This window comes from Physella acuta, unplaced genomic scaffold (assembly GCF_028476545.2).
Source record: "Physella acuta isolate Inbredline_101_S28 unplaced genomic scaffold, ASM2847654v3 ptg000405l, whole genome shotgun sequence".
NCBI lineage: Eukaryota > Metazoa > Mollusca > Gastropoda > Physidae > Physella > Physella acuta.
The window spans coordinates 309,826-323,569 of record NW_026731924.1 but is presented as its reverse complement, the minus strand read 5'-3'; the positions used below and the strand labels follow the sequence as shown (position 1 = coordinate 323,569).

General features: G+C 41.3%; 2 protein-coding genes across 2 annotated transcripts in view; one reads left to right on the top strand and one right to left on the bottom strand.

Moving 5' to 3' along the window:
- Positions 1-5,334: 5,334 nt before the first annotated feature.
- On the bottom strand, positions 5,335-12,622 carry LOC131942391 (uncharacterized). Its single transcript, XM_059302228.1, has 6 exons — positions 12,531-12,622; positions 11,200-11,404; positions 10,626-10,937; positions 9,910-10,065; positions 8,944-9,049; positions 5,335-7,619 (listed from the first exon to the last, which is right to left on the bottom strand). The coding sequence occupies exons 2-6, from the start codon at positions 11,368-11,370 to the stop codon at positions 5,335-5,337; spliced, it is 3,030 nt and encodes a 1,009-aa protein (XP_059158211.1). The 5' UTR covers positions 11,371-11,404; positions 12,531-12,622.
- LOC131942411 (atrial natriuretic peptide-converting enzyme-like) overlaps positions 12,497-13,744 on the top strand; it is a 38,789-nt gene continuing 37,541 nt past the window's right edge. Inside the window, exon 1 of the mRNA XM_059302279.1 lies at positions 12,497-12,729. The gene's annotated coding sequence lies outside the window, so the exon portion shown is untranslated. The remainder of the gene's footprint in view (positions 12,730-13,744) is intronic.

Below are 13,744 nucleotides of genomic sequence, written 5' to 3'. Positions count from 1 at the left end.
GAGGTAAGGGGTGGGACATGGGGAGGTAAGGGGCTGGACAAGGGGAGGCAAGGGACTGGACAAGGGGAGGTAAGGGACAAGGGGAGGTAAGGGACAAGGGGAGGTAAGGGAGGGGACAAGGGGAGGCAAGGGAGGGGGACAAGGGGAGGTAAGGGGCTGGACAAGGGGAGGCAAGGGACAAGGGGAGGTAAGGGACTGGACAAGGGGAGGTAAGGGACAAGGGGAGGTAAGGGACAAGGGGAGGTAAGGGACAAGGGGAGGTAAGGGACAAGGGGAGGTAAGGGACAATGGGAGGTAAGGGACAATGGGAGGTAAGGGACAAGGGGAGGTAAGGGACAAGGGGAGGTAAGGGGCTGACAAGGGGAGGTAAGGGGCGGGACAAGGGGAGGCAAGGGGCGGACAAGGGGAGGTAATGGACGGGAGTAGGCAAATAAAAAAAACAACCAAAATACTGTTTGATTCCTGATACAACTTTATGTTTCATAATAACTGACTCATAATTTAATACTGGACACTGATTAATTAAATTATCACTGACAATCCGTGGCACTGACAATATCACTGACACACAGTTTTGTGTCAACAGACAATGAACCAGGTAAACTTTTTTCATGAGCATTTGTCGCAAGCCAACCAGCACATATAAAATACAATTTATAAACAAATTGTCAACAAGAAATTTGATAGTTTTTTAAAGTACGGGAACATTCTTTGAAAAAAATGTAAAATGACAGTAAGAGCAAGGCAAAATGTAAAACCTAGCTCCATACAAAATTCAATTGAAAACATCAACAAATCATTTGTTTTGGATCAATTTGTGAGTTAAAAAATACAGAGTTATGCTGATTAAATTCTCTCCCTTTAATGAAGTGGGTAACAAAGAACAAAGATGGTACTGCTTATTTCTTCGACCCATAGTGATACACAATCACGTCAATTTAAAACCAAAAGTTACCAGTTATCTATTTAAATATTTATAATTCTAATACTGTCATTCATCAAATGCTATAAATAATGACATGACACTGTCATTAAAGAAATACTGACAAGGTATAACAATGATCATTTTAAAAAGTGCCAACATAGCAAACAAAATAAATGTGAAATAAAATACATTTTTTTTGATTGGCTGAAAATTGAAATGAAAGCAGGACCTGAGTGAAGAAAGTATGGGAATAGTTGTAATACATACACAGTACATACATACACAATACATACACGCACAATACATACACACACAATACATACATACACAATACATACACGCACAATACATACACACACAATACATACATACACAATACATACACGCACAATACATACACACACAATACATACATACACAATACATACACGCACAATACATACACACACAATACATACACACACAATACATACACACACAATACATACATACACAATACATACACGCACAATACATACACACACAATACATACACACAATACATACACACACAATACATACACACAATACATACACACTGAGGCAGACACCACACATACACCTCACACAAGACTCCAGACACCACCACACCACAGCCATCACATCAGACAAGACACCACAGCAGCCAACTACCCTAAAGGATGAGTATTACACAAAATCACACACACACCTGAGTACATTAGTCTTTAGTGACACCAACATTGGCAATTCTCGCAGGTGTTTCTATTTAATTAAAGCATTCATTCATTAGATTAAGCATAGTCAACTAATTAATTAAAGCAAAGTCTTGTCATTTTTTAAATTAATTATTTTTAACAGCTGGGTCAATACCACAGCTGACACAGAGAAGGCATCCCATGATGTTTTTCTACTGGTTATAGAGGAAAATTTTTTACTGAATATGAAAAAATTAATTCTAAGCATCAACACAAGGTAAGCTAAAAACCTAAAAAATACACATTGGAAAACTTGAAAATAATTGACCACCCCCCTACAACAATGTTTTTAAAACATGCGGAGTATCAGCAAAACATGATAAGAGTGAGCACTTGAAAGAACATGGTCTGTAGAGAAAGGCAGCGCAACAGACATGTGGACAAACAGACGCGTGGACAGACAGACACATGGACAAAAAGCACTACAGGCTAAATATAAAACACTAACAGAATATTTTATAACCAGCTTAGGACTGTGTACGTCCAACTGGTTTTAACCTAATTAATCCAGTTAATTAAGGGGACACCACATTTTGTCTTACAATGAGTCCATTGAAAAAATTAACAAATTAATTTAACAATTGAGCAAATTCATCAAGTCATTAATATCAATTTCCCTGATGGCAAAATTGGCAAAAAAAAAAGACCACATTCATATGAAATAGAACATAAACTGAATGTATTTGAGATGGGTACAAAATGTATGAGCATATTCATATAAAACAATACTGAATAAATACAATATAGGACTTAAGGAAAGAATATATGGAATGCATAAAGTAAAATGATGGAAATTTAAATAATAACAAAACAAAGTTTCAGAAGAAACTAACGTCAAATTGTAACAACAGTCTGCTGAAAGTTTACAACGACAGCAACATAAATATCTCTGGGACTAGGTGTAAACTTTGGTTGTGTTTCCTACATCAGCAAGATAAATATCTCTGGGACTAGATGCTGCGTAAACTTTGGGTGTCTCACAAGTGAAAACATTATTTGGACAATACTGACATAGGCAACATAAGGGCAGTAACTCCAAACAAAAAAAAAAGTGATTGCACAGAGGTGAAAGGTCAAGTCTCAGTTTTAAATGCTATGGGGGGGGGGGGGGGGTTTCCTAAAGCTAATGAAAAGTTTATAATGATACAGCATTAATTACAATTGATGATGATTATAATTTAAAAGAAAACAATTCCTATGTAGCAGATTGTAGTTAAAACATTCCCATCTGAAGACCAAAGGGACTAAACTACAATTGTTGATGTTTCAAAGTTTAAAGTTCAATAAAATATAAACAGTGGACTGCCATTGAAATTCCAATTTGGTCTTTATATTTTCTAGGGGCGATACTGTTAAAAGGTATACATTTTTTTTATATCAATTCCATTTCGAAAACAGATGCCTGGAAGAAACACTGGTAGGCAGCAGATAGACTTATAGAGCAGCAAGGGTTCTATTGATACAGGTATAAACTTATAGGATAGACTTATAGAGCAGCAATGGTGCCAATGGTTCTATTGATACAGGTATGACCTCAATGACAGATGTCAAATGACAGAACTGGTTGAGACCTACTGCACAGGTAGGACTTCAATGTCAGGAGTTGTAAACAAAATATTGAGTCAGAAATCTCCAATGGCATGAAAGACTTTTACACCTCAGTCAAGTTGATTACAAGTCTAACATTTTAGTTTTATTGAAAGGTTTACCACTGGTGTCTGATGGGTTATGGTGTCTGATGGGTTATGGTGGATGATGGGTTATGGTGGATGATGGGTTATGGTGGATGATGGGTTATGGTGGATGATGGGTTATGGTGGATGATGGGTTATGGTGGATGATGGGTTATGGTGGATGATGGGTTATGGTGGATGATGGGTTATGGTGGATGATGGGTTATGGTGGATGATGGGTTATGGTGGATGATGGGTTATGGTGGATGATGGGTTATGGTGGATGATGGGTTATGGTGGATGATGGGTTATGGTGGATGATGGGTTATGGTGGATGATGGGTTATGGTGGATGATGGGTTATGGTGGATGATGGGTTATGGTGGATGATGGGTTATGGTGGATGATGGGTTATGGTGGATGATGGGTTATGGTGGATGATGGGTTATGGGTTATGGCGAAATTGCGTAATACTGAAGATTTTAAAAAGAGAATTTCTGATATTATGCATTTAAAAAGAAGGCTGGAAAATAAACTTTCCATATAAATATGTAAAATATTCATAGAAACATAACAAATACTTTTAACAACATTAATAATCTAAGCATTACACCATGATAAATAATCTAAAAACAAACAATATAATAAATATTCATCACAATGGCAGAGGGCTGAATAGACTGAATTTGTGATGAAATATGGGATAGAATATGTGATAAAATTTGTGATGGAATATGTGATGAAATATGTGAAGCCACAGACACAAACATGATACTATGTACAATTCAATACTGAGCATTGAGGAAAGAAATATATCAATAAAAAAACTGATTTATAATACCTGTTTAACAATATTTGAAAATTTATCATAATCACACACCACATAATCAAATAATCACACACCACATAATCAAATAATCACACAATGCAGCTAAAAAATCGTCCACTGCATTCTCTTAAATAGAAGGTTTTTTTTTGGTTTAAAAGCACTATTTTCACATAGAAAAAAAAGTTTTAAAATCAAGCATACAAATTATGCTAATGAAGGCAACAATTTGAAAACAGTTGAAAGATAATTTTAAAAAGATTTCTCAAAAAAATTGGAATAAAACAAAATCTGGACCTAGGAATGTTGGGACAAAAACTTGAGAAATTTGGGTTGTCACTCAATTTGAGTGGGGTCCCAGATTTGTGTGGGGTCCCATTCTCAGGTGGGGTCCCACACTTGGTGAAAAAAACTTGCATTAGAAACAATGAGAAATAGTTTTATGATAACAACAACATATTGCATTCCCAAGTATAGTATACTACAGCTGATATTACAGTATACTACTGCTGACATCAGGGCATGGTAGCACACAACAGTGGCATGATGGCAATGTTCAATGTCCATCAGAATGACAGTTATTTTGGTCAGTCAGTGTCTGTGTTGGTCATTTAATGTCATGTCTGTCATACTATTTTGGGCAGTGTCAAATGTCAGTCTGTTTTGGTCATTTAATGTCATGTCTGTGTTGGTCATTTAATGTCATGTCTGTCACACTATTTTGGGCAGTAAGGCTGAATTATAAAACTGATATGGCACAAGAGAAGATAAAAATCAAAGAAAATTTGATTTAAAAAAAAAAACAACTTTGGTCCTAGGAAATGTGTGTTACAACATCCCTTGAGTCCTAGAGTGTCTCCAACTGTAGTTTATCTTATCAATGGCTTTCTCTTTTCTCTGTGAGCATGTAAAGTTGTTGTCTGACTTTTCTCTGCATGCATGTAAAGCTGTTGTCTGACGTTTCTCTGTGAGCATGTAAAGTTGTTCTGTTAGAGGAGCCAGGGCTAGGCACCTCCCCCCTATGACTGGACAGTTTTTGTAACCAGTCTAGCTGTTCACAGCAGTCCCCTAACAAAATTAACTTTCTTTTTTCTGCACCCCCCCCCCCCCAACAAAATCAAATTTTGTCAGCTCCTCCCCCCCCCCCAAAAAAAAATCAACTTTTGACACCTGGCTCCGTGCTCCATCCAGAAAGGTCCTGTGTGATGCCAGCGCCAGAGTTTTGCTCCCCCTCCGCCCCCAACTTCTCCACGCTGTGGGTGAGCATGTGCTTGTTCAGCTCGTACTTCCTGACAAACTCCTTCTCACAAAGATGGCAGCCGTGTGGCCTTGACCCCGCGTGGATGCTCTGGGTGTGGCGCTTCAGGTGGTCACTGCGACTGAAGCGTTTGCCGCAGACCCAGCAGGGGTAGGGTTTGAGTCCAGAGTGGGTGGCCAGGTGGCGCTTCAGGTGGATGTTCTTGGCAAAAGTCTGGCCGCAGCTGGAGCAGTTGTACGGCTTCTCCACGCCATTGGGGCATACGTGGACCTTGAGGTCTGGGGCCTGCGCAAACACCTGGTGACAGAGGTGACACTCGTACGTGCGGCTGGATGGCGAGTGCGTGCGCATGTGGGTGAAGAGAGCAGCCTGGTACGAGAAGACCCTACCACAGACAGTGCAGGGGAAGCCTTGACGGGACGTCAGTTTCCTTTTCTGTGGACCTGGGGGGGCGGCCATGTACATGGGCCCGGAGTCCTGGGGGGTGGCTGGGTACCTGGACACACTGGGGGAGTCTGTGCGGGCCTCGGACACTAAACTCAGTGGATACGTGGATGACAAAGAATTCCGGTGATATGGATTGTAGATGGATTCTCCAGCAAAATCCATGGATCTCAACACCGACTGGGTATCAGGGTAAAACAGGCTGTATTGGTTCCTGTCCACGCTGTCACTGCTGCCTGCTGTAGCCAACATATGGGCGTATGTGTAGTAGGAAGAAATATCAAGGGGAGATGACACATAGGCAGAAGAGTTATTTGCCCCTGGCTGGGCTCCAATGTGACTGGACTGGGGGGAAGAAAAAGTTGGCGAAGTTTTACTCATGTCCAGCGGACCGTCCTCGTCTTTACAGTTGCTCTGGTCGTCCTCACGTCTGCTTAGCACCTGCTTCACCTGGCCGTCTGGCGCAGCGTCTGCCCGAGGGCACGTGCTGCCCTTGGCATGGTAGACGAGGCAGAGAGGGCAGAACATGAGGCCGTGCTCCACGTACCACCTGGTGAACTGGCTGTACTGCTTAAGGTACTGCTCCATCAGGAACTGGGGGTCCAGCGCCTCCATCTTGGACTGGGGGTCACATGACCCCTCCAGCTGACCCACCTCATCTGTCCTCAGCTTCTTAGTCTCACCCACGTCATCCCCTCCCTCCTGGTCTGAGCAATCCTCCCCCCCTCCCTGAGTGTCCTGATGTAAGCCGTGTACAACTCTCCAATGTTTGGCCAGGGACTTACGCTTACAGAACTCCTGCTTACATATCTTACATGTAAATGTTTCCTCCATAGGTGTCATATAACTAATATAATTCTGTTTCATGGGGGAGGGGCTTTGGGGGGACTGTCTGTGGGGGTATTGTCTGTGAGGGGACTGTCTGTGGGGGGACTGGCTGTGAGGGGACTGGCTATCACTTTCCCCATCATCATTAACGACGTCAATCTCGATGTTAGCATCGTCACTGTTGTCTTGGCAGTCATCGTCACCGCTGGGTATGTCATTAATGTCATTATTGTTGGTGTCATTGACACCCTGGCTATTAATGATGTCTTTGTCACTGTCAGATGGGAAAACTGTGACATCACCACCGGACAGTGACACCCCCATGCCACTGTTTGTTACAGGATTTAATTTGTTACATAAGTCACCAGGATAGGCTGAACCAGCTACTATACTTGGGTTAGTTAATCTCAATGGATTACTTGGATTAGTTAATCCAGGTGTATTAGCTAAATGAGAGTCGTCTAGCTTATCTACCACAGCCACACCAACTTCCACACCCTCACCACAACCCCCCGCAACAGTTTTTCCTTTCTCTGGTGTGTCAGACAGGCAGGAACCTGGAGCGTTGGCGCTGTCTTTGGTCCTGCAGCTGTCTACAGAGTCAACACCTTCATGCTGTGGTGACTCACTGACTCCGCGTCTTTCCTTGCTGGCCTGTAGTTGGGGTGACTCACTGACTCCGCATCTTCCCTTGGTGGTGTGTAGTTGGGGTGACTCACTGACTCCGCGTCTTTCCTTGCTGGTCTGAACCAGTTCCTCACAGACCTGCATGTGACAGGACAGACCGCCCGCCGTGTCGAAGGCATCTCCGCAGGAGACACAGACATGCAGTGGCGCCTCCATGACCCCACTGAGGTCAGAGAGAAGAGGACCCGGAGCGATGGCGTGACTGTAGGTCAGCACTTGACCAACTGGCAGCGAAAAAATTAGTTTGTTATTTTCATGGTAGTTTTATAATACAAAATTTGGCAGGACAGATAAGGGAGATCTAGCAAGGAGATTGAAAGTTGTTTCAAATTAAATGTTTTGAGCCCACCAGCTTTAATGGGTACCTGAGCTCACCCAGCACTAATAGGTACCTGACCTGAACTTAGCTCAGCCCACCAGCTCTGATGGGTACCTGACATGTAGATGCCCCTGAGCACACCCAGCTATGAGGTCTACCTGAGCCAACTCAGCTCTAATGAGTACCTGACAAGAGTAAGGTTAACATGGCTGGGCTTAGTCGTGACCACACAAAAACAGATAAACTCTACTTCATCTACCATACCAGGTCTATGAAGGTAGCCTACTTTTCCATAAAGGCATAGATTAATGGTGTCACCTAGTTCAATTAGGTGACACTCTTTAAAAATGAAGCTAACGAGCACAGTTTGTAAAAAAAACTGTGCACATCTATCTGATCTTTGATCCTCTCAAAGCCCTGCACCATTGTACAATGAGCTGGTTTTTTCCCTTCAAGAGATCATACAGCTGGTTTAAGGGGAGGAAACCACAAGTACCACTTTAAAAAGGGGAGGTTAATCTAAACAGTTTTTCAGAAAAAAACAACCCCATCCAGGAAATGTTTGCCTCATTATACTCGCCCCTTAAGTACAGAGCACTTAAATTGGTTAGAATTTTAAAAAAATCTTTCATTTAATTTAGTAATACAGAATCTTAAGGTTTATTTTTAAAATATGAAACATTTACTGCAGCCATTTATAAACCTGTTTTTTTTTAGCAAAAATGTAAATTGATGAGTTTAATGTTTTTAATTAAAGCCAAAACGATCCTTAAAGTTGGCAACTTACTATTCCCTTTTAAAAAGTCAACTTACTTCTTCTTCCTCTTCGTTTTTAATTTTTAGTATTGAAATGGATCGAGCCTTATCTGCCAGAGGGTTTGAACTCGAGACTTTTTCGAATTTATCAACCGTGAGCTTTTTGCCAACTTGACCACGCCTCCATCACAATTAAGTATACGTGTCAACTGGTAATGCGCAATTGAGGCCATTGACTCCGATTTCAGCCTGCTTTTCTTTTTGGATTTGCTTCCATAGCCTTTGTCCAACCAAGAACAAACTACAAGGCAGCAGATGTTTGATTTTGGAGTTGTCTTTCCTAGAAGAGTGGCTGTCCCCAGCTAACGAGCCTCATCTGCCCGAGGGTTTGAACTCTTTAAAAAGTCAACTTAGAATTCTCATTTAAAAAAAATAGTTAACTTATAATTCTCCTTACAAATAAGTCAACTTACAATTGTCAGTGATGTGTGAGTTCTCTAGAACGTTCACCTCCATGTTACCATCAGCACGCAGAAAGTGCTGGAGTTTGTCTGATAAATCTGGAAACTCTTGCACCAACTGTGGATAAAATTGTATACGGTGAACTTGCTGGATGTTACTTTAATAGCTGTACATGAAAGTAGACTTGCTAAATCCCTGAAAAAACTCCGCTACTTAAATTTGTAACCAATGGAATAGCCCCACCAATAGAACCACAGGAATCATTGCTATAGTAACCATGGTAACCACTTGTAACTGTGTACCCTGTGCATGGACCATTCATCTCCTGTCATTAAGTTAGGAATACCCAGGATGCACAATAACCCCCCCCCCCTAACATCAGTACATCTATAAATAGCTGTGATGGGGAACAGATTCCAAAGCTCAGGGTGAGACTAGGTCAGCCACTTCAAACCAAAACCTGAAGCTGATTTATTTACTATACAAATCACATCTTACAAAAATAAAACGACAGATTTCATGTAATTTACCTAAACTGACACACCTGTCACCTATACTGACATACCTGTCACCTAAACTGACACACCTGTCACCTAGACTGACACACTTGTCACCTAGACTGACACACTTGTCACCTAGACTGACACACCGGTCACCAGGACTGACACACCTGTCACTAAGACTGACACACCTGCCACTAAGACTGACACACCTGTCACTAAGACTGACACACCTGTCACCTAGACTGACACACCTGTCACCAAGACTGACACACCTGTCACCTAGACTGACACACTTGTCACCAAGACTGACACACCTGTTGCCTACACTGACACACCTGTCATCTACACTGACACACCTGTCATCTACACTGACACACCTGTCATCTACACTGACACACCTGTCATCTACACTGACACACCTGTCATCTACACTGACACACCTGTCATCTACACTGACACACCTGTACCACTGACCTGACGGACAACTTGACCCCTCCCACCATTCCTGTCCAGCCAGGCAACAGCAAAGGGCAACAACTTGTCCTCCTCCCAGGACACATCTCTCAGACTGGTCAGTAGAGTGACCAGCTCTTGTGGCGCCAGACAGTGGAGGGTGGGGCTGGCACACAGCTGGGCATGGAAACAAACATTTGTAGTGGTTCTCAAACAGCAGCCATGTCAGGGTAAGGTGGGCCATGTTAGGTTTAGTGGGCCATGTCAGGGTAAGGTGGGCCATGTCAGGGTAAGGTGGGCCATGTCAGGTTAGGGTGGGCCATGTCAGGGTAAGGTGGGCCATGTCAGGGTAAGGTGGGCCATGTCAGGGTAAGGTGGGCCATGTCAGGTTAGGGTGGGCCATGTTAGGGTAAGGTGGGCCATGTCAGGGTAAGGTGGGCCATGTCAGGGTAAGGTGGGCCATGTTAGGGTATGGTCGGCCATGTTAAATTTTTTGACAATTAGCCTACTTCAATAATAGTTTAAAACAAGACACTTAATGTGGCCGTCTAGGATATTTTATCAAACGATTTAATCACTTGACCAGACACACATTTCTTTAAACAATTAAAAAAATTTTTTTTAAGTTATTTACAAATTACAAATAACTAACTGAAGTTAAATTAGCCTGAACAAACCAATTGATTAGACATTATGATCTCTACAAATATTGAGCCAATGTTGGATAAGAAACTGACCTGTTCCGCATGATCGGCTATAAACTGACTGGTCTTGTCTAACATCTTAGAACAGTTGAACTGCAGCGACTTTTTGTGCATGGGAAGACAACTTGTGGCATCCAGGGCGGAAGACAAATAGTCGCAGCACAGCTGTGAGATTTCAGCGCAGTCCAGCTTGTCAGCGGCACTAAGGAGTGGCCAGACGATGTCGTCGTCAAGCGAGATGGCGGACGTGTAGCAGAACTCAATGATTTTTAAGGCGGCCGTCTCGTCAATATCATCCAAGTGATATTCTTTAAGGGAGGCTTGTAGGTGACATGGCTGAAAGAGCTAATGGCGACACACAAAATTCAGTTTTAAAAAAAATGTAACACTTTTTAAATTTATTAACTTATGAACTTACAGTAATGTGAAGTATGAATTTTACTTACATTCATGTTTAAACTAGCATTTGAAGTAAAGTTTTGGATTTTAAAAAAAGATCAGTAAATTGAATCTTAATCAAATCAACCACATTGTTCATCCAAATGCAGGGTAAGGTCATCTAAATTTTAGAATTAATTTAAACCTAATTAATAATAGAAACACAAACCTGATAAAAATATGGTGCGGATGCAGAAAGAATAATTCTGTGAGCCATAATCCGAAAGTTTCCGATGACAACAGCCACATCACAGAGGTCTGAGTTGAGCCTCATCTTGTTGATGGCGCCCATCAGCGAGTCAGCGTGACTGACGGACGTGTAGTGCAGTGTCGTGTCCATGGTGTCAGTGAGCTTCTACTGTCAAGTTGCCATTCTGTAAACAAACAATTACCCAGTAAACCCAAGGTAATGTGTACAAAAACAGATCAGCTTGTGTTGTATTTAACTGGTCCTTAACTCTTGGGTGTTTATAGTTCCACATATATGGCCTAGAATTAGTAGGGGTGTGTACGGCACTACATATTGGGATTTCTATGTTCCTCAACCGATAGCATTTGGTAGTGTACTGTTTTAAAATTCAAAATTTGACAAAGTAAATTAATACATTTTGGCTTATTACATTTATTAGATTGTATTATTGCATAATAATATAATAAAAATAAACCTGAAATTTTTAAAAATAAGCTAATCTCTAATGAATAATCATGTCCACTGCTGAACATTAAATAGGCTAGGCATAAATATATATGACTAAATTATTAACTCATTGGTTAGGCGTAGGCTACATGCTCTCATCTGTATTAAATATGGTTATATATTATATATAGTCTACTGTGATACACTAAAACTTTTAAAACATTTATGTTTAAGTTGAATGCAGTTAAATCAAAGACTATTACAACAGTCATCTACTAGATTTGCCCAACATTAGCAAATGGCTACACCAAAACAGGCCTAAATTAAATATTATAATAAGGCCTATAGGGCCTAATTATTAATTAGGCCTAAAAAAAAAATAAACAGCACAAATTAAATAGCACTCAAGAGTAACACATCAAATATAAAAAATTTAAAATTACAAACTAGCTAGGTGTACCTTATCTCAGAATTCCAAAGCTTTGAATTAGAAATGGCCACAACCCCTCATGATGTGACCAGAGTAGAACAAAATAAATTAAGTTGTGGGGGCTTGACATCTGTTCACTAAACTAATTGTCGCAGGGTAGGCGGAGCAGACGAGCTTGATGTCCCGTCTTTCGTGCCTCGTGCTAGTCTCGACGAGTCCCCACAACCTCCCAAGATAGTAGACTAGTACAGCTGATAACAGAATCGGGCCTTGACAAAACGAAAGTGGGAAGATAGACAACAGCAGATCAGGACAGAAACAGTCAAGAGGGGGGAGTTTCAGGACCATTATCTCCTCGATCGCTTGGGAAAAGCGACAGCTGATACTTACTTAATTACAGATGATAAGAGACCCTTGTCTCGAGTGTACGTACCTCGGTCGAAACAGGGACGATAGTCCTCCGGTTTCCCCTAAATTTAATCCATGACGACTCGGCTAAAAAAGCATAGCAGAGGGTGTCAGCTGTGCAAGACGTCACCATAGAATGTGTACTAAGGGAAGCTACTGTCGTGTATTTTTAGAAACGAAACAATAACAATCATGGATGCGGAAGTGGTGGCCGCTAGCTAAAGGTAGGAGTTCTGTTTACTTCTCTTCAAAAGTTTTGAATTTCGAACGTCCTAAATCCTAACATTATGAAAGTAATATAAAAACAAAATATTCTTTTTTGACCTCCATTAAAACAAATTACACGTAGCTTCTATATTTTTAAAAATAAAATAAATTACATTTTTGATTGAGCTTGTTCAAGTTTCGACTCGACTTGTTTAATTTTTAAATAATTTCCTAATAAAATAGGCCTATAGACTAGATTCTAATAATATTTTAAAATAAATTTCTAGGCCTAATTTTAATTTAATTTGTATGTCGATTATGTAAGAAAAACTTAAAATGTTATCTTATTCAACTTAAATTTAACTTCTTATAGTGGTCAGCACAATGCCTAGCCGCATTTAGGCTACTTTCCCTAACCTGAGTTAGGTATCCATCAGAGTTGGGTGGGCTGAAGTAAAATTTAAGTTGAATAAGTTAAGATTTTAAGTTATTCTTACAAAACGTGAAATAACTTCCAGAATTGAGTTTTAAATCCCCCCCCTCACTCACCTTCCATTATCACCCACCTTCAATACCACACCACTTCCCCCCCCCCCCCCCCCCCCCCCCCCGCTAGAATTGTGACGTCATTTATGGACGAACGGTTTTTGTGTGCTATAGGTCATATGATATGTTTGTCCTATAGTTTACATGATTTTGTGTTTGTCCAATAGGTCGTTTTATGATGTCATATTTGTCCTACATGTCCAAGCGGGTCTCATGTTTGTCCTATAGGTCCCATTGGGTGTCATCTTTGTCTGCCTGTCCCAGTGGTCAGCTTAACGGGCAGGGCATGTTCAGACAGTGGTCATCTTCAATGGTGGTGGGGGGGGGGGGAAACATGCTGGGCAGATTCATTGCCTTGGTGTGAGGGTCATGGTGTGATGGGCGTGGTGTGAGGGTCATGGTGTGATGGTCGTGGTGTGAGGGTCATGGTGTGATGGGCGTGGTGTGAGGGTCATGGTGTGATGGTCGTGGTGTGAGGGTCATGGT

Coding starts and splice junctions, on each gene's coding strand:
- LOC131942391 (XM_059302228.1), bottom strand. CDS start 11,370: ATGGACACGACACTGCACTACACGTCCGTCAGTCACGCTGACTCGCTG. Junction 10,938..11,199: donor CCGCACCATATTTTTATCAG/GTTTGTGTTTCT, acceptor TGTCGCCATTAG/CTCTTTCAGCCATGTCACCT. Junction 10,066..10,625: donor TAGCCGATCATGCGGAACAG/GTCAGTTTCTTA, acceptor TTCCATGCCCAG/CTGTGTGCCAGCCCCACCCT.